General features: G+C 31.6%; 14 protein-coding genes across 14 annotated transcripts; 8 read left to right on the top strand and 6 right to left on the bottom strand. All coding sequences in view use genetic code 12, as the record gives it.

Annotated features, from left to right (window-relative positions):
• The first annotated feature begins 104 nt into the window (after positions 1-104).
• VPS23 (ubiquitin-binding ESCRT-I subunit protein) lies at positions 105-2,038 on the top strand. Its single transcript, XM_064882864.1, has one exon. It carries the CDS (start codon positions 279-281, stop codon positions 1,986-1,988), a length of 1,710 nt encoding a protein of 569 aa, XP_064738661.1. The 5' UTR covers positions 105-278; the 3' UTR covers positions 1,989-2,038.
• Positions 2,039-2,153: 115 nt separating this feature from the next.
• RJT21DRAFT_35089 (pseudouridine synthase) lies at positions 2,154-3,697 on the top strand. The gene is made up of 2 exons (XM_064884254.1): positions 2,154-3,489; positions 3,556-3,697. Exons 1-2 carry the CDS (start codon positions 2,233-2,235, stop codon positions 3,646-3,648), a joined length of 1,350 nt encoding a protein of 449 aa, XP_064738660.1. The 5' UTR covers positions 2,154-2,232; the 3' UTR covers positions 3,649-3,697.
• A 49-nt stretch (positions 3,698-3,746) lies between these two features.
• On the bottom strand, positions 3,747-5,921 carry RJT21DRAFT_84841 (uncharacterized protein; the record flags this gene model as incomplete). The annotated part of the gene is made up of 1 exon (XM_064885417.1): positions 3,747-5,921. The coding sequence occupies one exon, from the start codon at positions 5,919-5,921 to the stop codon at positions 3,747-3,749; it is 2,175 nt and encodes a 724-aa protein (XP_064738659.1).
• A 399-nt stretch (positions 5,922-6,320) lies between these two features.
• Positions 6,321-8,712, bottom strand: PEA2 (Pea2p). The gene has a single exon (XM_064884253.1). The coding sequence runs from the start codon at positions 8,302-8,304 to the stop codon at positions 6,454-6,456; it is 1,851 nt and encodes a 616-aa protein (XP_064738658.1). The 5' UTR covers positions 8,305-8,712; the 3' UTR covers positions 6,321-6,453.
• A 109-nt stretch (positions 8,713-8,821) lies between these two features.
• APN2 (DNA-(apurinic or apyrimidinic site) lyase) lies at positions 8,822-10,645 on the top strand. The gene is made up of 2 exons (XM_064884252.1): positions 8,822-10,563; positions 10,622-10,645. Exon 1 carries the CDS (start codon positions 8,976-8,978, stop codon positions 10,431-10,433), a length of 1,458 nt encoding a protein of 485 aa, XP_064738657.1. The 5' UTR covers positions 8,822-8,975; the 3' UTR covers positions 10,434-10,563; positions 10,622-10,645.
• TBP1 (TATA-binding protein) lies at positions 10,617-11,992 on the bottom strand. Its single transcript, XM_064884251.1, has one exon. The coding sequence runs from the start codon at positions 11,522-11,524 to the stop codon at positions 10,799-10,801; it is 726 nt and encodes a 241-aa protein (XP_064738656.1). The 5' UTR covers positions 11,525-11,992; the 3' UTR covers positions 10,617-10,798.
• On the bottom strand, positions 11,918-12,807 carry RJT21DRAFT_35059 (uncharacterized protein). The gene has a single exon (XM_064884250.1). It carries the CDS (start codon positions 12,706-12,708, stop codon positions 12,310-12,312), a length of 399 nt encoding a protein of 132 aa, XP_064738655.1. The 5' UTR covers positions 12,709-12,807; the 3' UTR covers positions 11,918-12,309.
• Positions 12,804-14,438, bottom strand: RJT21DRAFT_135292 (uncharacterized protein). Its single transcript, XM_064883248.1, has one exon. The coding sequence runs from the start codon at positions 14,148-14,150 to the stop codon at positions 12,957-12,959; it is 1,194 nt and encodes a 397-aa protein (XP_064738654.1). The 5' UTR covers positions 14,151-14,438; the 3' UTR covers positions 12,804-12,956.
• A 1,531-nt stretch (positions 14,439-15,969) lies between these two features.
• Positions 15,970-18,206, top strand: RJT21DRAFT_120451 (uncharacterized protein). The gene has a single exon (XM_064881732.1). The coding sequence runs from the start codon at positions 15,985-15,987 to the stop codon at positions 18,106-18,108; it is 2,124 nt and encodes a 707-aa protein (XP_064738653.1). The 5' UTR covers positions 15,970-15,984; the 3' UTR covers positions 18,109-18,206.
• A 112-nt stretch (positions 18,207-18,318) lies between these two features.
• RPL82 (60S ribosomal protein eL8) lies at positions 18,319-19,646 on the top strand. The gene has a single exon (XM_064881731.1). It carries the CDS (start codon positions 18,733-18,735, stop codon positions 19,510-19,512), a length of 780 nt encoding a protein of 259 aa, XP_064738652.1. The 5' UTR covers positions 18,319-18,732; the 3' UTR covers positions 19,513-19,646.
• Positions 19,647-20,218: 572 nt separating this feature from the next.
• On the top strand, positions 20,219-20,413 carry RPL29 (60S ribosomal protein eL29; the record flags this gene model as incomplete). Its single annotated transcript, XM_064885430.1, has 1 exon — positions 20,219-20,413. One exon carries the CDS (start codon positions 20,219-20,221, stop codon positions 20,411-20,413), a length of 195 nt encoding a protein of 64 aa, XP_064738651.1.
• Positions 20,414-20,619: 206 nt separating this feature from the next.
• RJT21DRAFT_34976 (uncharacterized protein) lies at positions 20,620-22,072 on the top strand. The gene is made up of 2 exons (XM_064884249.1): positions 20,620-20,923; positions 21,020-22,072. The coding sequence occupies exons 1-2, from the start codon at positions 20,826-20,828 to the stop codon at positions 21,900-21,902; spliced, it is 981 nt and encodes a 326-aa protein (XP_064738650.1). The 5' UTR covers positions 20,620-20,825; the 3' UTR covers positions 21,903-22,072.
• A 7-nt stretch (positions 22,073-22,079) lies between these two features.
• Positions 22,080-23,439, bottom strand: RPL2 (60S ribosomal protein uL2). The gene is made up of 2 exons (XM_064881730.1): positions 23,318-23,439; positions 22,080-22,849 (listed from the first exon to the last, which is right to left on the bottom strand). The coding sequence occupies exons 1-2, from the start codon at positions 23,319-23,321 to the stop codon at positions 22,089-22,091; spliced, it is 765 nt and encodes a 254-aa protein (XP_064738649.1). The 5' UTR covers positions 23,322-23,439; the 3' UTR covers positions 22,080-22,088.
• Positions 23,440-24,570: 1,131 nt separating this feature from the next.
• On the top strand, positions 24,571-26,418 carry PET127 (Pet127p; the record flags this gene model as incomplete). The annotated part of the gene is made up of 1 exon (XM_064885200.1): positions 24,571-26,418. A coding segment is annotated over one exon (1,848 nt), but the record flags the coding sequence as incomplete, so codon positions are not given.
• Between the last annotated feature and the right edge of the window lie 104 nt (positions 26,419-26,522).

The raw sequence follows: 26,522 nt of genomic DNA, 5'->3' as shown, positions 1-26,522 counted from the left end.
TTACCAAAACCAGTTAGCCAAATAGCTAACAGACAAAAGTTACTTACCCACTCATGATATAATCCAACCTGTATATACCAATATAAGTACTAATTATTACTCCATCAATAAAATATTGAGATTGATATTGAGATTGAGATTGAGATTTTCTGGTGATAGTCCGTGTCGTGCACCACGCCCAAATATAAACTCGTATACTCTAAGTAACTATAACTATAATTATACTCTATATCATAAATACCTCAGATACATTATATATAATTATCATAATTGCTAGGATGCCTCCCCAGCTTCCTACCCAAGTGGCCAATTGGCTTTATAACGTATTACAGCCTCAGTATGTCCATAAAGAATGGGCTTATAAACATATCTATCAATTACTACAAGTCCATTTGAAGCAGAATTTTAATTTTAAAATAAGAACAAATGTCTATACATCTACTGATAGTGGTCATTCTGCATTACTAATTAATCTTTATGGATCTATCCCTATCAATTCTGAATTAGAAGTACCTATTGAAATATGGGTACCATTAAATTATCCATTTATTGATCCAAGACTATCACCATCTCAAATAAATAATGGAATTCCCTTGGTATATATTGTACCAGACCATTCCAAACTGTTGTATTTGAAACCAGGAAACCATGTAGATTCTCAAGGTAGGTTTTATCATCCTTATTTGGCCAATTGGCAACGTGATGTCACATTCGATCAATCTCAATATAATCAGGAATTATTGGATCAGTATAATTTACTTGGCTTACTTAATATTATCCATCAGGCTATCTTAGCAGATCCTCCAATCAGTATCAGACCAATTGGTATCGATGGTCCACCTCCAGTTCCTGCTAAAATCAATTTGAATGGATCTCAAACGAGTTTACCTTCACAGGCAACTGGACCAATACCACCACCACCTACACCACCAGCTGCTGCTTTGCCTCAACAAGTAACTGGATTACCCCCTCAATCTACAGGTCCTCCATTACCTGCTAAACCTCCCAAAGAACCAATGCAGTCTATTCCTTTGAAATATCAAGCTCCATTACCTTTACCAGATCAAGGCGCCACACCAATACAAACCCCACCTCCACCTCCTCCTCCACCTCAAGTACCTACACCTATTCAGGCACCAGCTCAATTTATTCAACCCCATCAACAACCATATCAACAATACTCTCAACCAGCAGCTCCAACAGCCATATCTCCACAAGCTATCCCAATCCGACAAATAACCCACCAACAATTCGAAAGACATCATCCTATCCAATATTCTTCTCCCTTACCAGCCCAACAGTATCCCGTACAACTGGGATATTATTCCAATGTCTCATCACCCACACCAACACCTCAGTCCACCAGTAATCTGATTCTGGTCCTTGACTTAATAGATGATGATCAACAACAGGATGGTAATGTGGTACAATCCTCACTTCATCGACAATTATTAGAGCAATTATCAAGTAAATTCAATGCATGCTTGGATCAGGATCCAATAAATACCGAGCTAGCCTCTGTTAATCTCAATATTGAAAAGGTGGATGCATTATATAATCAGTTAAATCATCATTTTCAACAAGCTAATGGAAATCTGAATAATTTAGATGAACATTTGAACTATTTGACTCAACAATTGACAGTATTATCATCACTTAATCAAGAATTATCATCATTAGAAGCTCTTAATACTCAACATACAGATAAAGTTTGGCTTAGTCAAAATAATTCCATTGATCTAGATGATCTTATTATACCAGATTCACCATTAGTTAAACAATTATATGATACAGTAGCGGAAATCAAAAGTATTAAAGATACTATCAATCTCATTAGTGGTAACTTCCATCAAGGACCAGAATTCATTAATAATAATAGTACGGATCTCTGTGTAAAGACAGTGCGAAACCTCGGCCGAGAACTCTTCTGGCTCGAATTAACCAAACATGAAATAGCCACCAACATTATGGGCTTATCCCATCATTAAACAGTAAATGTATACATATAAAAATATATATGATTGCAAAATAAAAAAAGACATTTTATATAATGTATGGCATTACCCGATTAGGAAGTGAGAATTGTGAGCACTCTGGTCCTCCTTGACACCTGCACATAGTCCCCGCCGCACGATGTAGTTTCTCTGCCATTAAATTTTTTCAAAAGCGAAAATTTTGACTATGTATGTATTTACTTAAGGCAGGTTATATAAGGTACAACAGAGCTAAAGTATGAGTGATTACGTTATTAAGCCCGAGTCAGTTGCTCCCTCCAACGACACATCCGAGTGGCCATTGTTGTTGAAGAATTATGACAAATTATTGGTAAGATCTGGACATTATACTCCAATTCCTACTGGGTCATCTCCATTAAAGAGAGACTTAAAATCATATATTTCTTCAGGAGTAATTAATTTAGATAAACCATCAAATCCTTCATCTCATGAAGTTGTTGCTTGGATTAAAAGAATTTTAAGAGCAGAAAAGACTGGTCATTCAGGAACTTTAGATCCAAAAGTTACTGGATGTTTAATTGTATGTATTGATAGAGCTACAAGATTAGTTAAATCTCAACAAGGAGCTGGTAAAGAATATGTTTGTATTGTTAGATTACATGAAGAATTAAAGGATGCCAAAGATTTAGGTAGATCATTGGAAAATTTAACTGGTGCTTTATTTCAAAGACCTCCATTAATTTCTGCTGTTAAAAGACAATTAAGAGTTCGTACAATTTATGATTCTAAATTAATTGAATTTGATAATAAAAGAGGTTTAGGAGTATTCTGGGCTTCATGTGAAGCTGGTACTTATATGAGAACTTTATGTGTTCATTTAGGTATGTTATTAGGAGTTGGAGGTCATATGCAAGAATTACGTCGTGTTAGATCAGGAGCTTTAGGAGAAAATGATAATTTAGTTACATTACATGATGTTTTGGATGCTCAATATGTTTATGATAATACTAGAGATGAATCTTATTTAAGAAAAATCATTCAACCTTTAGAAACTTTATTGGTTGGTTATAAAAGAATTGTAGTTAAAGATTCTGCTGTTAATTCTGTATGTTATGGAGCAAAATTAATGATTCCTGGTTTATTAAGATATGAAAATGGTATTGAATTATATGATGAAGTTGTATTAATGACAACTAAAGGTGAAGCTATTGCTATTGGTATTGCTCAAATGACAACTGTAGATTTACAAACTTGTGATCATGGAATTGTTGCTAAAGTTAAAAGAGTTATTATGGAAAGAGATACTTATCCAAGAAGATGGGGTTTAGGTCCAGTAGCTCAAAAGAAGAAACAATTAAAGGCTGATGGTAAGTTAGATAAATTTGGTAGAAATAATGAAAATACTCCAGATAGTTGGAAACAAGAATATAAGGATCATGATGCTGAACCAGCTCCTGCTATTCCTGAATCTAAATTGGTTGCACCAGAAATTCAATTACCAAAGAAGACATTAATTGAAGAAGTTGAAGTTGAAGTTGAAGTTGAAGAAAAGAAGGAAAAGAAAGAAAAGAAGGAAAAGAAAGAGAAGAAAGAGAAGAAGGAAAAGAAGGAAAAGAAAGAAAAGAAGGAAAAGAAGAGAAAGGCCGAAGATGATGAAGAAAAATCTGAAAAGAAGAAGAAGGTCAAGAAATAAGCATACAAGCATCTAGATGTCATTTTTATAATTCCCAACGTAGTTTATACGTTTCTGTACATTTATTAGTTTAGTTATTACGCTGAAATATATACATTTTAAGTTTGATCAATATTATTAAATAAGAATTTAAACTTATCACTAAGTCCATTACAAAAATATTGACATTGAAGTTCAGCCATATTTGCTTTATCATTCTCTCCTGTACTTCGAAAATGTTCTATAAGACTTCTTAATATAAATATACTAAGAGTTTTATCATTATCAGTACCTGAACTATTAGACATTACTGATAAACATTTTTCAAAGAATTTATTCTTATGATAAACATCAGTTGCACTAATATAAGCAATATAATTCATAAGATTTGTAATAAATGGATAACATGAATCAATAGAAATCTTTTCCACACATTTAATTATATCTTGTAAAAGTAAATTCAGAGGTAATTGATCATTAAATATTGATAAGATTAATCGATAAGTAATATTCAATAATTCATTACTTGATATAAAATTACTAGTGAATTCATTAGAAGTTGTTCTAGGAGTAAAACATTTAGTTAAATTCTGTAAAATATGAGAACTTAAACTATGATAAATTTGTATCTTATCATGATTTGTAACTTGTCTAATTTCAAATTGAATTAATATTAATAAATGTAAATTGGAGTATACATATAAATCATTAAATTCATTGTTACCTCTCATAGATATATTACTTATACCAAAATTCATATCATGAATTTCTACAGGAATATTCAATTTCAAGTTCAAGTTCAAGTTCAAGTTCAATTTCGACTTATCCGAAACAAGATTAATTACTTTCATATAATGATACTTAGCCACTTGAAGATCTCCCATAGATTGATAATATATTGCAAACATGAAATATACTTTTGGTAATAAAGCATCAAATATTAATTGATCTTCATTATCATGTTGACATCCATTAAAATCAGTCATGAATTGATTAAGATACTTAATATCTTTAAATTCACTATTTAAAAAGCCAATCCATGCCTTATAATAATCAATATTATATTGAATATATTTTAATTTACGAATCTTATGATCAAGTTGTCCAATTGATAATTTCCTTTTAGAACCAGTTGGAAATTCAGAATTTAAAAATGTTAATTCCTTTAATTGTTGACTTATGATTTGTTGACATTTACTAAATACTTTATATGCTTTCTTCTTACCATTAGCAGCTTCTGATAATAAATGTATACCTGTAAGATAATAAAAGATAATTATAAATTCATCGGCTCCTATCCATTCAATAGTATGACTATATTCAGTATTAATTGATTCAACTTTAATCATAAATGAAAAAGTTCCATTATCTTTCCAACCTTTCCATTTATTATTTTGTTCTTTCATAACAAAGGTACTTAATTCATTCATAATTAATTTACCATTGGTTGAATCATTACATTGAATATATGCATTAAATGTCGTAAGTAATTTCATAGCCTGTAATTGTTTTATGGATATATTATCTACATATTGTAAATGTTGTAATGCTTGATGAGGTGAACCACGAAGAAGATGAAGATTAGCTTCAAACATTAAACCATATGATCTTAATATAGGATGTAACATTGGTATCAGTAAAAGATTATGAAGAGCTATTAACCCAGCTGATACATCAACATTTAATAAATGATATACTTTTAAGAATTGGAACCATATTGAAAATTCAGGAATCCCCATACTTTCATAAAAGGATATTTTATCTTGAAGATATAAAGTTACCATATTCATATTAGATCGTTGAAGAATTCTTGCTTGAAGACTTTCACCTTCAAATCGAATTCCTAGTAAATTATTTCGAGTCAGTATATCTATGGCTCGATTAACATAAGTATCTGCCAATTCTAAACTTAATGTTTCTTCAAATACTATAGTTGCAAGTCTTAAACATATGGTCAGTTCCAATGCAGGGTTTAAGTGTCGATTATATTTAGATAGAATCATTAATAAAGCCTTTATACTTAATTCTATCATATTATTATAAGTAATCAATCCTGATTTATTACAAGTCCCCACCACTAATTTGTGAGCATTGGTTAAAAAGTTATCTGACATAGCTAATAACTGATCGATCATGAACTGAACCTTTCTACTTTCATCATCGATAGTTATTGTGATATTCTGAGTGGAGGGAATTTCCAAACTAGGAATCAGTGCTAGTGATGTAGATGCGACATTGAGCTCGATATTAGAGTCAATTGATTCACTATCATCCTCATTATCTAGCTCAGTCATTCGTAGTCGCTGCTTAGCATTTACATTGTCAATGTATTCATGAATAATTCGGCCATTGATTTTTTGATTTTCAAATTCATCCGTAATTGTAACGACACTAGGAGGTTGTCCATTTTTGGGATTATCACGATTTTGGAATCCTTTCTGAAAGAACTGTTCGTAGGATGAAGCTGGAGTGGTGGTGGAGGATGACTCGTTATTTATGGGTGTTGAAGATGAGCTTTTGGAATGACTCACTGGCTGTACCGGTCGATTGGTACCCAGCATTTGTTGGGTGGTGTCTATGTGTTAAGGTATACGTTAAAGGGTTGTGGGAGGAAGACGTGTGATGTGTGTAGCTTGCTGGAGCTTAGTGGACTTGATCTTTGATCTGGTCTAGGCAGTCTTCGCTAAGGGCTCGCTAAGGGCTCTGGTACGCGTAGGGAGAAAAATTATAATTAGTGAGAGTGAGTTAGTGAGTGAGTAAATCATAAAAAGTCGGTAATATATTCATGGAAGAACTGAAAATTTTAGTGTATATATATATATCTATCTATATAGAGTGGCCTTGTACTTTATCCAACTGGGCTTGAATTTGCTTTCTTCTTAACTTCTCTTCACTAAGTTCGATCTCGTAGTGATCTTGCATGTCACTAATTATCTTCTTAAACTCTTTTCTCAATATAGCACTACTCATAGATCCTCCGCCATATCCTGAGTTGGGTCTTGAAGGTGATAACGCACTTCCTACCAGTCGTTGATCATCATTGTCTGTAGGTGCTTGTTCAATATCTGGAACTTGTAACAATTCTCCCGTTATGGGAGATATAGAACTAGATTCATTAAATTTGGGAGATCCCAATAGTGAGAAATTAGATCCATTACTATTGGCTTTAAATCCAAGTTTATCTACTTTAAGTAGATTTATTTCCTTACGGAGCTTGGATATTTCTTTATCTTTCAATTGTATAGAGTCTTGATTATAAGATGCTGTAGAGTTGTTGATGCTGTTAAAGGTGGTCGAAGTTGGAGTAGCTGTGGTGGAAGCTCCAGATCTGGTAATGTCCGTTTCCAATTGATGGATCTTCTTTCTGTATTCTTGAATTAACTTCTGAGAGTTTTCTCGTGATAATTCATATTCTTTACATAAATATTGATAGGAAAATCTCAAGTCAGTAAGGGCCGTTCTATATTCGGCCAAGACTTTATCAGAATCGGTAGTAGAATTCTTTGGAGATGAATTCGAGAAGAAAGAGTTTTCATTTAAGAAACTAATGTCTGATTTCTTAGGTGGAGTGCTTTGATAAGATGTGGTAGCTGTTGCTGGAGGTGAAGTATCCGATCGAGTAATCTTATCAATACAATCACAAGCCCATCTAATTCGAGAATCTATAGAATCATTAGTGGCAGGTGGAGATGGTAATTGAACATCAGATTGAGCAGCTTTTGAAGCAATATGAGAAAATAAAACTTCGAATGATTGATGAAGTGATTCACCTCTAGTCATACTTAAATTATTTGCCGATATAGAAGATTTTAATCCGCTATCATTAGCAGTAGAATTTGATCCCAATATATCAGAAGATTGATTATTATTAAGTTCAGATGATGATAATGTAACATCTTCAACATATCCAAGTACTAAACATGCCATATTATGATTATTTAATTGAGTGGTGAGTTGGTCTAATTCCTGATTAACCCTTAATAATTGATCTTGTAATGAAGTAGTCAGTCTTAATGCTTGTGATAATAATTTAGCATCAATATCAACAGCCGGATTCTGATTTTGACTCTGGTTTTGTTCATGTTCGCGCTCGCTTAATATTATTTCCTTAATGAATTGTTGTGAGATATGAGTTTTTTCTAATAGATACTGTTGGAGTTCTCTTTTTTCTTCAATAGTACTTTTGATAATTCTCAACATTGGTAATGACATTATTGCATTATTATTAATTTTTGATGTATCAAATATTGAATTTTCTATTAACACCTTTAAATTTAAATAATTATTTTTAGATTCTAATACTGATTCAAGTTCGAAATTATCCGATACTTCAGAATTAGGAGTTGATATCATACTTAATGAAGATATTGATGAATCATTACTAACAACTGATTGACCATGACTAATAGTTACATGACCTTTATCTAAATTGGATTGAAGATGAGAATTAAATGAATCATGAAGTATAGAAGTATGTAATAATTGTAAATCATTACTATTTCCAGAATTCTCCGGAAATCTTGATTCCTTTAAATCTTGTAATTTAGTTCGATATTGTTCTTGTAATTGAAATTTTAATAATTCGGCCGTAGTATTAGCTAAATTATAATGAGATGCTGTATCATTATGAGTGATTTTATAGGGAGAAGTCTTCTTAAACGTTTCAGCATTAATCATCTTTGAAGCTCTTTTACTGTTAACACCGACAAATGCTACTGGCTAGTGAAGTAGTACTTTGAGTTTTGTTCAGCCTGTAACAAAGTCTGTTTCGGCTCGTATCAGATTGGAAAACAAAAACAAAAAAAAAAGAAAAAAATGAGAAAAAAAGTGTGAAAAACCAAAAAGAATGAAATTACGAGGTAGACGCGTCTGCTCGGTTCCGACTGCCGATGAGAAATCGCTAACAGTTGAAATGGGATAGCATAATATAGTTACAAGGAGAATTTGTATAGCATAATCATAATACAGTTAGAAGGAGAATTAGTATAGTGTAGTGTAATGCGTTAATAACTTTCGCACTGGTTGCGTTACAATAGTTAAGCTTAACTATGGGTTAGTTAATTTACTTCATGAATTTTCTCGAAGCAGTAGGAAAATTAATATTAGGCCTTAATTCGACAGTTGATAGGTCAACAATCAAGATTACCATTGTTAATACAAATACTTTAATTATTGCAAATCCCTCGATTTCATTTACTAATCACTATTTTACTCTAATTCGACTAAATTCTATCTCTTATTTATTACTTACTTAGCTTGTGGTGGGTCGTGTCCCGCTCCAATATGACATAGTTAATCTTTAACCTAGACTTCAATAATATTAAAGAAACCCTAACAATACCGTTATAATGGATATAAATAAGCTAGCGAGTGAAGATCCACTAATTAGGATAGAACCGAAGAGGTTGGATAACTCCACCATCCGATATGTAACATTTAATGTCAATGGAATTAAAACCTTATGCAATTATCATCCATGGAATAAAATAGATCAAGATTATAATGCTATGTTTAACCTTTTAAAAGCAGATATAATTACACTTCAAGAACTTAAATTATCCAATTCGAATATTTCTACTATTAAAAATATCGGACATTTAACTAATTATAAATCATTTATAACATTACCTCGAATTAAGCGAGGGTATAGTGGAGTAGGACTCTTTATAAGAATTCCTAAATCTCATGAACCATTAAGTGTTCAGAGAGCTTTAACAGTTATTAAGGCTGAAGAAGGTTTAACTGGTTATTTAAAATCTTCTAATGGTCAAAGTTATCGAGATTTACCTTCAGATGATCATATTGGAGGTTATAGTAATGAATTAAATGAAGAAATGGGACTACAACTAGATGAACAAGGTCGATGTATAGTAATAGAATTAGCAAATAATGTAGTTATTTTTGCCTTATATTGTCCAGCTAATTCTGGAGGAACTGAAGAAGGTGAGATCTATAGAATTAAATTTTTACAAACATTATTACAGAGATGTCATAATTTAAAATTTAATTTAGGTAAAGAAGTAATAATAATGGGAGATATCAATGTATGTCTTGATCTCATAGACAGTGCCGAAACAATGGCCGATAAAATCAAACAGAATTCAGTTAAACCAATTGTAGGTACTGATGGTTTAGCATTTGAATCCATAAACTATGAAGAATGTCAAAATTTCAAAAGAATTTCTACTCAAGCAAGAGTACTATTAAACAAATATACCATACCTCAAATTCATTTCCATATGAAAGGTGATACATATCCTAGTGAAGTTAAACAATTAAGTTTTCTTTATGATACTACTAGATATATATTAGGACGTAAGATGAATATCTATACTGTATGGAATACTTTAACAAATTCTCGAGCTGTAAATTATGGATCTCGTATAGATTTAATATTAGCAAGTTCTTATAATATGGTTAAAAATATTTCTAATGCTAATATTTGGCCTTTCATACTTGGCTCAGATCATTGTCCTGTATTCACAGATTTTGATGTATTTGATAAAGAAGATAATGGTCAACCAATACCTATAGTAAAGAAATTAGGATTTGAAGCTAAATACTTTCATAAACTTACTCAAATGAAAGATATAGCTCTGATGTTTACGAGAGTTAAATCTTCACCGTCTACTTCTAGTTTAAATAGTACAGATTCTTCAACTTCTACTCCTGATCCTGAACCTCAATCGCAACCTGAAGCTCAAATAAAGAGACCAAAACTTCAATATGTTAGTAGAAAGAAACAGAAAACATCAGTTGAAGAATCTAAAAAGTCAATTGCAAATTACTTTCTGACTAATAAATAGTCATCATTGAAAAAGAAACTACTTTCTTCATTATTATGGATCTATAAATATAAAAGTTAATTCCTTAAATACATATAAAATCAAGAGAATATTTAACTTCAGATTGTTTCTGTTATACTATTATTTCATCATTTATAAAACAAAGAAGATAGAAAAAACAAATAAATGATGAAATTGATGATGTTAATATTTTTCTTTATCGAATTGAAGCTCCCAACCTGTACTATACTTTACACAACCTTCTTTGATTTCATTTGTGCTTTAGATTTGATATAATACAATAAAATTAAATGAATTAATAAATGAATGAATGAAAAATGACAATAAAAAGTAAAATTGAAATGCAAGGGAATATTGTTCATGCCTTATGATTTACGGAATTCACTCAACACAGGATAAATTAACTCAAATGCAGCGTAAATCTCTTCTCTTTGTTTGGCACCAGTCAACACAATCTTACCAGATACGAAAATCAATAAGACAATTTTTGGTTTAACCATTCTATAAATTAACCCTGGGAATAATTCAGGTTCATATGAAGAGAAATTACCATGCGAGAAAGCTAATCCTTCTAATCTGATAGGGAATTTCACATCACAAGAACCAACAATATTTTGAATTTTGAAATCAGTAAATTTAGCATTGAATCCCAACTTTTGAATAATTCTAGCATACTTTCTAGATGCTAATTTAGAATCATCTTCAGATTTGGCACCAGTAACAACCATCTTACCAGAAGCAAAAATCAAAGCTGTGGTTTTTGGTTCTCTAATTCTCATAATGACAGCAGCAAAACGCTTTGGATTATACTCAGCATTACGAGCATGCAAGGCAATAGTTTTCAAATCTAAACGACAATCTAAATTAACAGTAGCCACTATATTCTGTAAAGTTGGAACAATACCTGAAGTAGCACCATCATCTTCCTCTTGTTTTGGTTCGACGATATCGGCTGTTTCTTCCTTCTTTATAACTTCTTGAGGTTGTTGTTGTTTACTCTCACCATCAAAACCTTGAGGGAACATCAAGGAATTTGGAGCTGTAAAAGCTTTGGCTTGAGCTGGATTTGTTGGTAATTTAAAAGAATCCATCGTGATGTATGTATATATCTTCGATTAAATTAAATCTATGAAATTAAATAATTACTTTAAATTAATAAAAATAATAATTAATGATTAATAATATAAAAAGAATGAGATGAACAAATCAATGTATCCCTAAAAACGCGCCAGATGAATGATACTAATCAAACTATTTCTTTGGAAATGACGCTTATATATGTAGTATAATATTCAACAACTATACAATTTCTTCCTTAATTGCCCCCAGACTTTAAGTATCGGAAGAATATGACACAAATTCCGTATGCAGGATAATACGAAATTCAAAAAAAATTGAAAAGTGGGAAAAATCGAGCTGTATTTATACCAATGACTTTAAATCCGGGTAACGGTCTACGCGTGGTGAATAACGTGATTACAAGCGATGAGTTTTTCCCAATTAGGAAGGAGACTAACCAGAATTATAATTAAGCTGGTAATATAGATAGAAATAGAGATCTAATCTATAAACACTAATAGTTAGAGGAAAGTCATAGACTAAGAGCCTATGGACAAATCCTAGTGTCAAAATGTCTAAAGTCTGACTTTATTTATTGGGTATGTCTAGCCTTTTTGTTAACTTATGTAACTGATAATTGTGAATAATAATGCCCATGAAATTTGTAATTCAAATACCCTCAATAATGGGTATTAACTAACTTAAAATGTAAGAAATGAATACAGATGCTAATATGCGAAGATGTGAAATTAACTATCACTGTTTGGAGATTTGTTGATATCTTCTTGAAATAATCATTAACCAATATATAGCTCAACTAACGTTCTTTCAACAATTTGTTTCTCTTTTCTCTCTTTCTCATTCTTTCAACCTTCTTAGCATGCATCTTAGCAGCCATTAATTCATAACGTTCCTTTTCAGCCTTGATCTCTCTTCTTCTCTTCAAGTCATCGATTCTTTGCTTTCTGATGGATTCCTTTTCTTCTTTCAATTCTTTCACTCTAGCTTTATATTGCTCTTCTTGAAGCTTTTTTTCTTCTCTATCTTTGAATGAACTAAATCTTTTAACTCCAAGTGTCTTTACTCTGAATGCATCTTTCTTTATCTTCCAGTCTTTACCATTAACTCGACTACCTTCTCCTTTATCCTTTGGAGCAAGAGGATCTATGTATCTCTTGGGAATATCTTCGTATTTCAAATTAGCTGATGAACTCATAGTACTACAACTAATATCCTAATGACTAACTATTTAGTACAACAACCAACTTTATAGTAGTTTAGCTCTTCTCCTAAAATTTTTTTTGCTCATTACGGGGATGAAAAAAAATAAAAAAAAAAAATAAAAAAAAAAGACCTGCCAAATCCGGCCATGTTAGACTGCGAAATGTTATCGTCACATTGGCTATATAATTTTAGTTAAATGTCATACATAGTGTCTAGATAAGTTGTCACTTATTGAGGGGATTATTCATCATGAACTGTGTGTCGTTTGTCTATCATAAATATTGCTTTTCTTATCCATTTTCTTGATCTTGTATACTTTGAAAATCCATCTTTAAATCCTGGATTACTCCAATTGGAATCAAAATATACCCAACCATCTTTTGATTTCTCTTTATTGAATTCTAAATCTATCTTCCAATCTGTATCTAACCAATCCCACAGATATGTATAAAGATCATTTTCAAAAATTGGAAATGGATAATCATCTTTTGTATGTTGAACGGGTGGAGCAGGTAATAATGATTTTTCATGACAAAAATTTGGTCTATCACCTGGGAATAATAAATTTGACCATCCCAATCCTATCCATCTTCTTTCATTTTCAAGTAATTCGAATAAAACAATTTGTTGTAATTGAGTTGGTGATAAAATAGATTTTTTAATAATTTTAAAGTCTGTTAATAAAGGTACTTGGTTTAATTCTTCAATATCACTTCCAGATGGACTTTGTACTCTGGAAACGGTTTGAAACTTCGAAGCATCATAATCTCTTTCTAATTTAATATCTAATCCAGTTAGATAAAACATGAATATCCGAACATATACTGATCTCCACAATAATCTTCTAATTGCATAAGACCAAGGTGAATGATATGCTAATATAAATATTCCCGTAAACCATAAAGCCTTTTGTGGAGGTATAATTGTTTTAACTAATAATAAATGTATAGGAGTTAAAATTATAGTCATTATACATATTTTAATATAATTCTTAAATTTAAAGGGTAAATGTTGAGCAGGACCCATTATCATTTCAAATCTCATAGTAATATTATGTAAAGTATGCAATACTTCATCTATTGTAGGTTTTTCATCATATTTTGAATCATAAATTATTGAACTTATTGACCATACTACCCCAGAAAATACAAGTGAAAATATTATAGGTAGAATAATATATGATATTGATTGCCAATACATGACCAAACATGAATAAATCACAACAATAAGAAAATTTTGATAAACATCATCATTAGTCCAAGTTACAATTTCTAAAAAGTTGTCAATTAATAATAAATAAGGAAATATTTGTGATAAAGCAGATGCTAATATAGGAGAATCCTTTAAAAGGTTAGTATTGGAAGTACTAGTAAGTAATTTAGCCTCGGATGGCTCAAAGGAAGCTACGAGATATTCAGAATGATGATCAGACATTATTTATTAATATCTTGAATGATGACTGTTGGATAATTAAAAGGCTCCAAAATACTTGCAAATTGCCAATTAGATCATTAGACTGAGTTTCTGTCTCTTGCTAGTTGGAGTTGTAGGTATCTTTTCATATGATATTTGTTAGGTGGGGATTTTAATGTTTTTAGCGTCACGTGAAACCCTGCGGCGCAATAAATTTTTACTAAATTCAATCGCTAACATAAATTACAATTACTGTGTTCTGAACTAGAAGCAACTTGAAGGGCATGAGTATAAAGAAACACAATCAACAGGAAACTTCAAATAGAACTACAACATTAAAACAAATTTTGCTGATATATTTTATTTATTAATTAGCTAAAGGAGAGCATAGTCGGTAATAATATATACTACGTTGTATTGATAGAAGTAACCGACTAATATGCCTTAATATATAATACTTATAAAAATATCATGTCTGAAAACAAAACGATGTTTTAGAAACCTCTTATTTCAGCAACCTTTTGAGAAGACCACATTGTAAGTATATGCATACATATATCTATGCATTTGTACTGTATCAGCAACCATAACCTGCAATACCCAACACTAACTAAAGCTTAGGTAATAAACTTTGTGCTATTAAATTACTGACCATAGACTTGTGAATGGACTTAATGACAAAATTTAATTTTTTCTCTTGAGAATTTTGGCTCCTTTTATACTTTTTTTGCGACTGAAAGATAGAGCATATGTGGCTGACTCATATTTCAGTATATCCCTCAATTTAACACTTAGAAGATAATATCTATGTATAGTGGGGTTGATGAGTGGCAAAACATACGCTCATTTTTTTATGGATAGTATTGCCCTTCATGAGTCGTCATTGCAACTGACAATTTTGCTCCTATTTTGCTTCTTTGTGACAAATTCTTGAAGCTCAATGGATAAACGACTGCTTAATATATCCTTTCAATTTCTCGGGAATAAATATGTTGTAAAGGTGCAGGCTAGATTCGGATAAGATTCTTAATGCCAAACTTGGTTCTGTAGATTTTAATTGAATATAAGCAGTAAAAAGTGCTGTTGGTTCACTTTTTGAATTATTAACAATACAATTATAAGCGGAAACAATCATATATGTATTTCTATCTCTATATTGGCTTGGATCATGATGAACACTAGAAATATGAATTGGTATGGAAAAGAAAATTTTGCTCACAAGAATCACTGACAGACAGCAGTAACATAGTAATAACACATGAATTACCGTTCTCCTCAAGAGAACATTTAATTCAGGGGCAGATCATTCACCGGCATTTACGAGAACATGTCAAATAATGTATTATTCTGCAGCAATACCGTTCGACCCTATCTTAAGACAAAGAATTGATTATTGCTTTATCCTCTTCCTCTGTAAATATTGTGTAGCTTAATTATCAGATGAAATTGATTAGTTTCATGTGGGCTTTATTTTCAGATTCAAAATCATGTACTGAGCGTATAAAGATAATATTTTCTAAGTTGATTGTATTTTAAGAGATTCGAACTGATTCTAGGCTTAATATGAATGAAGCCATGAAGTTTTATCTTATTGTTCAACTTGACCGGTTTGAGATTAATTCATTAGGGGGTTGGATGCTTTAGCACTTTTGGCAGAAAAGATGGCAAAAAAAATAATTAATGAGGGTGCAAAAGTTTTCAAATAAAACTCTCACTTTTACAATGTTTGCTTTCTAATAAAATAAGTCTAGGTTAGAATGTGTTATCCTGTTTGTTAAATTCATTTAAACTCATTTAAATATAAGTTAAATTTTCCAGGGTATTTTTTTTTCTCTAAGATGTTCTGTATTCACCAATGAATATGTTAATTGTAATAATTCTTTTGGTGACTACTTTTCATCTCAACCTAACCTTAGCTGGACCATTCAGATTTCAGCACAAAACTGAAGTGTCATGGATGGCTTGTTCTGATGCATTAGGTAAGTTGGCTTTATTTTCACATCCAGATGAAAAGCAAAATCAGAATTTTTGCAATCCCAATAACCATTGTGCTTTAGGTTCCATTTCACATTGTATGATTGATCATGCAGCGGATTCTATCGAAGAGATAAATCAATTTTTAAAAAGTTGTGAAGGTTCTGGCTTGACTTTGGAACAGTTCGAGCACGCTTACTTGAATGCCACCCCTTATATGAAAACTAGAAATCCTCCAAAAAATGAATATGCTTTGCAGCCAACATATTTCCCTCTTTCGGTTCCCCAGAATGCATTTACTGAAGCTTACAATCAAGCATATGGAAGTATTTTGACAGCAAATTACACATTAATATTTGGGATTCTTCTTGAATCTTATTGGTTTATAATAATGATGCTTGCTACTATAAACCACTGGGTTTATTTCTTTACTCCAACACTCATCAGAAATCTCCATTCTCCTGTAGTAAATTACTTTAGATCAATTTTCATCCTAGCCCCAACAGATAACAAACATCATGCTAACCCAATAAAGAAATTCATGATTTTTCGAATGCTTCTTCCTCTTAGATTTGAAAGTTTTATTATTTCTTTTTGGTTCATTTTAATGATCATTTTTGCCTCAGCAGATATCTACACACCTACAGGAGGCACTATTCATCTTTCAATAGGACATAGAGCTGGTTGGTTGGTAGCTTATACTCTTCCTATTATATTTTTGTTTTCTGGAAGGAATAATTTCTTACAGTACCTTACAGGATGGCAATTCAGTCGATTTTTGATTTTGCATCGATGGGTAGCTCGAAGTGCAATTTTACTCATAATTGTCCATGCTTCCAACTATACAATGGCACTTAAACACTTTGGTGTTTACAAGGAGTTTTTTCAACAAGGGTTTGTTATTGCTGGAGTAACTGCTGGAACTGCTATTGGTCTATTGAATGGTCATTCTTTTCAGATATTTAGAAACTCCAATTATGAATTATTTGTTTTGATCCATATTTTATTAGCTACTGCTGTTGTTGTAGGTGGATGGATTCATACTAGTCATTTTGACTGCCCTCAATTCTTTTATGCCACAATAACTATATGGGGCGTTGATAAATTGGCAAGAATTGTACGAATAATCAGTTTTGGTATTCAAACAGCTCAAGTTGAGTTACGAGCTGAAGAAACTATAAAAGTGTCTGTTAAAAAGCCTCACCATTGGAAGGCACATCCTGGAGCTCATTCTTTCATTTACTTCTTCAAGCCTACCTGTTTTTGGCAAGCACATCCATTCACTGTAGTTGATTCTATCTGCGATGAAAATACCATTACTCTGTATATTAAGGTCAAAGGAGGAATGACGCATGGATTATTCAAACATTTATTGAAATGTCCAGATAATAAAGACCACATTAAAGTTTTGGTAGAAGGTCCATACTCTCTGAAGTTACCACTTCAAATATTTGATACCGTGGTGTTTTTAGCAGGTGGTAATGGAATCCCCGGACTATTTGCTGAAGCCTTGGATTTGTATCACAAGTCAAATGGTATTAAACATATCAAAATTTACTGGGTGATTCGTGAATTCAAATGCATAGATTGGTTTTATGATGAATTAAAGAGAGCTTTCCAATGTGAAATTGAAATCATTATTTATATTACTAGGGCAGGATCATTGGACTTTGATTTTACAAGAAATAGTTTTGAGAATTCCGAACCATTTGAAAAGAGTCACGTAAGAAAACCTACTAATTCTACTAAAGATAATACAACTATTGAAAATTCATTAACTAATTCTAGTTTTAAGGAAAGTTTGAATTTTATAGAATTTAGGGAAGGTAGACCAAACTTGCAGCAAATTATTGATTTTGAAATTCTTTGTTGTAAGGGTCCTATTGCTTTTGCAACCTGCGCACATCCGTCCATGGTGGATGATGTTAGAGTTTCAGTGATCAAGGCATTGAGATCAGATTGTTCAAAACGAATTGAACTCTTTGATGAATTACAAAGATGGTGAATGATAATGTTTTATTTTACTTATAATAAGCTTATTTTCATATTTAGTTATATAAATGAGTTATATAAATATATTAGTAGTATATACATTTCAATGCGTAAATAAAATCACGATCATGCGTAAATTAAATCATGTTAGCTAAGTCTCATACTGAAAAATTTTTTTTATAACTACTCAAAAATTTCAATTGAATTACTATTTCTTTTCTTTATATATAACAATAATAAACCAAATAAGCACAAATAACAAAATGGTATGTTTTTTGATATGAAGACGTTGGATCAACATCCTCCTTTAAGCTAAATCTCTTTCATCTACATGAAAAAAGGTTGTGCACAAGGAGTGATGCCAATATGTTCTTTTTGGTTAAGAATAACCTAATTCAATATATTCTTTGACACGTACCTGTCAAGGATTATGAATTAAAGTTGGATTATTTTTCTAGAAGATTTTAACAGATAAACTTTTGTTAAGTCTAATGAAAGAGATATGACATCTTAAAAGAATGTGCTATCACTTCTTGATGCACAGGCTGAGTATCTTTAAGATACTGTAGAGTAAGAAGTTTCATAAGGAAGTTCGTTGACATTTAATTGGAGAACACTTTTGACTAACTTTAACTCAATGACACAGCCTTCCAAGAAAGTTGCTCCAGCTCCTTTAGCCACTAAGTCTAAAGGTACTTCTACTAGATCTAACCCTTTAGTTGATTCTACTCCTAAGAACTTCGGTATCGGTCAATCAATTCAACCTAAAAGAAATTTATCAAGATTTGTTAGATGGCCGGAATATGTTAGATTACAAAGACAAAAGAAGATTTTATCTTTGAGATTAAAAGTTCCTCCAACCATTTCTCAATTCCAACATACTTTAGATAAGAATACTGCTGCTCAAGCTTTTAAATTATTTAACAACTACAGACCAGAAACCAGTTCTGAAAAGAAGGAAAGATTAACTAAAGAAGCCACTGCTATTGCTGAAGGTAAATCCGCTAAGGATGCTTCACCAAAGCCAGTTGTTGTCAAATACGGTTTAAACCATGTTGTTTCCTTAATTGAAAACAAGAAGGCTAAATTAGTATTAATTGCCAATGATGTTGACCCAATTGAATTAGTCGTATTTTTACCTGCTTTATGTAAAAAGTTAGGTGTTCCATACGCTATTGTCAAAGGTAAGGCTAGATTAGGTACTTTAGTTCATAAGAAAACAGCTGCTGTCGTTGCTTTGACTGAAGTTAACGCTGCTGATGAGGCTGAATTAGCTAAATTGGTTTCTACTATCAACGCTAACTTTATTGAAAAGTACGAAGATAACAGAAGACACTGGGGTGGTGGTATTATGGGTGCTAAAGCTCAAGCCAAGGCTATTAAGAGAGCTAAGGCTGCTGCTGTCCCAACCAATTAGGAAAACCTTTAAATCCTTCTCTATTTGTATATTATTATTTCGTAATTTATTTAATTAAACGAACAACGTCTTCATATTTTAAATCACTATTTTGTAATTATTACTAGTATATATCATCAAGTCTTCTAATAAAGGTATACATGTTTTGTATGAGTTTAGGGCTCCAGCCCTTATAACGTGACTAAAATATACAGGATGTACGAAAAATTTTATGTGTGCGAATCATCAACTTCACCAAGCACAGTGCGAAACCCTCTCAATGCTAATATTAATAAAAATTAATTTTTAACTATATTATAATAGAGTTTCTTGTTTACTACAGCAAAGTATTTGTTAATTAGGGTATGTTTGAATGAATCAGATGAATAGAGAGTATTAAAGAGGTTAACCGAACGAACCACCCACTATAATAATAATATGTCAACCAGTATGTTAACGAATAGACGTTAACAGTCAATGAAAAATGTATAATGAAATGTTTGAGTATTTAAAAGTTCAAGTAAGAAATCCATAATTCATGCTTCATCCATTTTAATTCATTATTATGTATTGAACTATATCAAACTAGTTTAATCCCTGACTAATATGTAAATCCTACATTTTGTTATTACAACCATTTATTTCTAATAGAATAATCTCTTCAATACTGCTTTAATAGTCTTCACATTAATGGCAGAATTAATTACTAACATAAATTTATAGAAAAATGGCTAAATCTAAGAACCATACCGCCCACAACCAAACCAGAAAGGCTCACAGAAATGGTATCAAGAAACCAAAGACCAACAAGTACCCTTCTTTAAAAGGTGTTGATGCTAAATTCAAGAGAAACCACAGATACGCTTTACACGGTACCACTAAAGCTTTAGCTTCTGCTCGTGCTGAAAAGAGAGCCGCTTAAATATAATTGAATATTGAGAAAGTCATATTTTAGAATTCAATCATTTCCATAATATTTATTATGGTTCATTGTATAATGTTAACATATTTCACGCTTTACCATTTTCATATATATTAACGGATTAATTAGGTTTCAATCAGTTTATTTAAAAATATACATAATCCACAGATATTGACATTTTTAATAATCAATAGGTTGATTGTATAAATCTGTAGTGCTGAGATCGACTCAGATGTAATTTGTCCTTACTAGTTTTAATATGACTTGACCATTCTCAAATCCCCTCTCCTGCATATGGTGCACAAATATAAAGTGCTGCAAATCCCTCCCAAATAGTATATAAGTAGGATCCCTCTTTTCCTTTAACAATTTGTCGGTCAAATCATTGAATCAATCATTATATCAATTAAACATGTCTGAAACTCTTAAGAAAGCACGTGTATACATTAAGAATCTTCATTACAGTACCACAGAAGATGAATTGGAAGAATTATTGAAACCATATGAACCGTTTGTAATACCCCTGCAGATTTAGCGCCAAATTATGCTGAATTTAAATAAGATTCAAAACATATTTTAGCAAATACTAACAATGATTTAATAAAGTACTCATGTATTGATTCCTAGTCATACAGTTAGATTCAGTGGTATTTCCAGACCCCTTGGTATTGCTTACGCTGAATTCAAAGATAATGAACAAGTTAAAAAAGTGATCGATCAATTGAATGGAATCACTTTGAAAGATCGTGAGTTATACATTAAACCACACATTCCAATTGAGAATTATAGAAAGCATTTTGGATTTAAAAATAGATTCTATAAGAGGGATCATAAAAAAGATTCTATTTCTGTTGAAGAATCTGATGTTGAAAAAGGTAAGGCTGCAAATTCTGACACTAATTCAACTGAAGCAATTGAATCTAATCCATTGAAAACTATAGATGAAGATGATACTGCTGATAAATTACCAGAATCCAAAGAATCTTTAGCGTACAGTTTTGTAAAGAAAGCCAAGGAGCTTTCAGAAAATACAATTTACATCCCTAAAGCAAACGCCAAAGTAACAGATCAAATAATTAGAGATTTCTTACAAGACTACTGTCCCGGACAAGTTTATATTTATAGATCGAAACAGAAGAAAGCTTCAATGTCATTTATTAGAGATCATGTTAGTGTTCTAGCAACAGTTGATACAAGTGAGTGCTCTTTATCTGACATTGTAAGTCAATTAAGAGGTAAAAAGTTATTAGGAAAGGTTTCTCCTTTATATATTGCTTATAAGTCAAAGATTGAAGAAGTTCAAAAAGCTGCAACTGTTCCTAAGGAAGTCAAAGAATCTTCAGAAGAAGTTATTTCTACTACTGGTCTTTCAAGTATAAATTCAGCAGGAGAAACTGAGATTCAATTTACTAATGAGGTAGTTGATAATACTTCTACGAAGGAAAAGGAATCAATTGATTTAGAAGTCGAACCTCCTTTAAAGGATTAGAAGATTGCTTATTCTTAAATAAATATTAAATAATTTATAAGTGCTATATTAAATTTTTATTATTATACATAAATTTATAATATTTATCAGATTTTTGATATTTATATTTATATTTGTATTTATATTTATATTTGATTTGATTGATTGAACAGAAACTATTAAGATATATACTATTGTTTAATTAATCTAATCTTGAGTTTTTTGAGTACCTCTTAATAAACCGGTTCTTCTAGCGGCAATTAAACCAGCCTTTTGACCGGCAACAGCACCTCTAGAAATAGTAGAAGCTTTACCAATATGTTGATGGTTACCACCACCATGAGGGTGATCAACTGGATTCATGGCAACACCTCTAGTCTTTGGCCAAGAGTTTCTCTTAACCTTGTATTTGTGGAAGGCTCTACCAGCCTTTAATAATGGTTTATCAGTTCTACCACCACCGGCAACAACACCGATAACACCTCTAGCATCAGAAGAAATGACTTTCTTAGCACCAGATGGTAATTTAACTCTAGTCTTACCTTCATCAGTATTGTGACCAATGATGACAACGTAGTTACCAGAAGTTCTACCTAAAGCACCTCTGTCACCAACTTTTTCTTCAACATTGGAGACAATGGTACCTTCTGGACAAGCACCTAATGGTAAAATGTTACCAACATTTAAGGTAGCTTTCTTACCAGCGTAAATGAATTGACCAGTGTAAACACCTTCATTAGCAATGAAAGTTTCTTCTCTTAATTTATACTTGTATGGGTCTCTGAAAACAACCTTGGCTAATGGAGCACCTCTACCTGGGTCATGTAAGATTTGCTTAACGACACCTCTGATGTAACCGTGTCTTTCAGCGTAATCTAAGGTTCTTAACTTAGCAGCACCTTTTCTCAATCTGGTGTGAGAGGTGAAGATAGAACCAGCACCTTTTCTTTGGTTACGAATAACTCTACCTATAAAAATATTAATGTTAGTATTCTATTAATTGAAAAATAGTTATCAATTTTACGAAAGTTTCAAATATGGGAGTTATTTCTAGACAATTATAGAACCACTAAATTATTTAAGATGATTTTATTAAATTATTCTTATCACTTTCGATGAGCTTGGTGACACACTCTACAGGTACTTCAATGACTTTTCTTTTCTTCTATATTATATTAAACACAGAACTTTAGACTTTCAAAATACGTATTCCATTATTAAATGTGCTGAATATACTATGAATGTGACTGATATAATGTTGTAGATACAAAGTTGCAGTTATGTTTGACTATCATTCTTTACGAAATACATTTAATTACTTCATTACTTCTTCTAAATTAATCTGCTGTTTGATATACATTTAGTATTATTGACGTAGACAACTATCCCTCTATTCTCTTCATTCATAAATCGATGTTAACTCTATGTTCACATACCCATTGTTAAGTGATTGGCTTTCTAGTTGTAAGTATACCCAAGCTATAGTACAAATTTTTTTTAATAAATTTTTTTACTATTAGTTTTTCACTCAGTGAGAGTTTCGCTGTTTGTTGTTTATTGTGAGGGAAAATAAGTATTGCGGTATTGGTGTTGATATTTATCCTTCTGTATACAGGAGAAAACCCAACTAAACAATCATACTAGGGTCTGAACCCTAACAAAAATAAAATACACGTGATAAAGAAATTACTCTTTTAGGACTTTGTTGCAGTTGCAAAATATATGGAACATAACCTTTGAATGAGTTTTAATCATCGTATAAAATAAGAAATAAAAGAAGAAAGGTCAGATGAAAAACAATGTAACGTCAAGAGAAAGTTTTTCAATTGCCTAAAGGACCGTGTCTACTTTTTTAGCCGTAGTTTTCGATGAACAAGATCTTGGGTCTACAATTTCTATAGCTTAGATACAAACAAATAGTGAATACAAAAGCAAGACACCTTTAAAACAAACAAAAACCACATATAGTAAATCTATCGGCCGAGTGTAGTTTAATACAATTTTTGTTGGAATCGAGTGTAGCAGGGTCTTATCAAATCAATAACCAATGTAATTGTGAATTGAAAATTCATTTTACTTAGAAGACATTGATATTTCATTTATTATAGAACCATTATAGTTTGATGAATCATTGCGCAATAAACATCTTAATCACAAAAGGATTTATTATGAAGCTTTTCTTTTTATAGCAGCTTAGAATTTGAATATAGCTCTTCCATCCTGCATATAAACACAAATATCAGAACATCGAAATTATAATAGAGAACAGTAAATATATACTTAATCAAAGCTGATAATAGCTTTCATAACAAAAATGTTGACTTTATTAAGTCGAAATCGTATCAGGATTGGAAATGGATCATCCTTTTCGACTTTTGCTATTAGAAATAATTTTGCTACTAAAAATAATAGGAAAGACATTTTTGGTAGAGTTGAACGGCAAAGAAGAGTAAGGAGGCAAATGGCTAAGAACAGAGAACAATCCAAATTTAGATATTATGGAGTCAAAGATCAAGCGGATGAAATTGAGAAGCGTTATGGTGGAGTAGAAAGAGAATTAAGGCGACTTGAAAATCGAAGAGTGAGGAGTATATTTAAAGCTTCAAAGGGATTTACGCCCAAATTCATGAAAAAAGATGAAGATATCATGCAATTCGTTAAGAGAGCTAACCAAATATCCGAAAAACACGAAAAAAGAGGTAAACTATTGAAACCATATTTTGATGTTATCACTTCTGTTAAGCACGAAGAAATCGAGACAGTCCAAGAAGCACCTAAAGAGAAGATACCGAACCTTTCTCATGGTTTAGAAAGAGTTTTATTTTCTCCAGGTGTTCATTTTTTACAAGATCCTAGAACCAAAGTGTTCAATTTTCTGCCATATCTAAAGAAGATAGTAGATCGTAAAGATTTTGATTTTGATAGTCTTCCACCTTTCCAGCCTGTATCAAAGCATTCAAAGTCGCTAGAATTGGCAATAGAGTCCAAATCCAAATATTATTCTTCCACTTCAGCAATGACTGGTATTCTTTCTAAATTTTACTTTTTATTGAATAATTATGACGGATCATCAGCCAAATTTGGGAATGGAAATAATTTGACTGCGATGGATGGATATTCTTCAACATCACCAATTAGTTTAATCGTTTCCCCAGAAGGATCAGCCGTTATTGAAGATCCTAAAACTTCAAAACCGAAGGAACATTTTATCTATTCTATTTCCTCAGATAATTCATTTGATGTTGAGATATTGTTGTCAGTGATGGGTAACTGTTTAGAAGCACTATTGACAAATGACCCAGAGAGATTTGAGAAATTTAAAAAATCCTACGTTAGAGTTTTGAACGGAAGGGACGAAGAAGAAGAAGAGTTGGAGTTAGAAAACGTTTATAATTATGCCAAATATGGATCATTTTTAATGAGATCACAGATAGATTGTTATGACGAGAGATTACCAAAGGGTACGTTTGATATTAAGACTAGAGCCGTATGTGCCATTAGATTTGATTACAATAATCCTGAGGTTGAGAATAATAAGTATCAAATTTGGAAATTAAATGGTGAATTTGAATCCTTTGAACGAGAATTTAAAGATCTAATTAAGTCTGGAGCATTATTAAAATATTTATTCCAAGCAAGAATAGGACAAATGGATGGTATTTTCGTGTCATATCATAATCTTAATTCATTTTTTGGATTCCAATATTTTTCATTAGAAGAATTGGATGCCATATTTTATTCTGATAAAATTGACAAAAGTGGTAAAATAGGGTCTGTTGACGAGGAAGCATTAGTAAAATTTGTACAAAATGAAGGTAAAGACTGTGATTTGTTAAAGTTGAATGATAATTTACCTAGTTATATTGGAGAGACGCAGTTTAAAATTTCAATGAAAATATGGGAAGCTTTATTGGACAGAATTCATGATGATACAAAGCATTATGAAAAAAATAGACCATTTCGATTAGTGGTCAATGCGGTAAAAGAAGAAGACACTTCTCTGAATGATAGCAGTGTATTTTTGGAAGCTCACGTTGTAATGATAACTCCATACGAAAAGCTAAAACTTGAGGAATTTCCTAGTAGATTTAAGACTAGTATTCGAGAAGATATAACTCGTGAACAGAGATATAAGAACATGCTTGATCATGTTGATAAGTTAAATGAATTTAACAAAATTATCTTATCAAATCTCCACGTTAGAAAATATTATATTAAGATTGTTCATCCTGTTATTAACAATGAGCCAGCAGCATACCTCAACAACGGTGAGTATTACGATAAATATACTTCTATAGATGATGAATTTGGGGTCAAATTTATGATACGGAAAGTAACAAAAAAGGAATTGAGAAGAAAGAAGATTAGCTCTAGCATTAACAGACTCTTAAGAAAACTTGCCAGGAATGTAACAATTAAAGATATATCAGCTTTTGAAGTCTTTGATACAGCTCCTGAAGGAAAAGTAAAACTAAAAAGACAAGATACCCGTAAGTTAACTGAAGTAGAAGTGATGAGAGCATATTCTAAGATAGGAGTAGTTGAACACCCTTACGAAGAAATGAGAGAACAAATAGAAAGGCATATAGAACTAGAAAGGAAAAAAGAACTAGAGGAACATGATACCCCTAAGTTAACTGA

This window comes from Scheffersomyces amazonensis (genome assembly GCF_036850825.1).
Source record: "Scheffersomyces amazonensis strain UFMG-HMD-26.3 chromosome Unknown RJT21scaffold_3, whole genome shotgun sequence".
NCBI lineage: Eukaryota > Fungi > Ascomycota > Pichiomycetes > Serinales > Debaryomycetaceae > Scheffersomyces > Scheffersomyces amazonensis.
The sequence above is the reverse complement of the archived record's forward strand: the minus strand, read 5'-3'. Positions and strand labels throughout refer to the sequence as shown.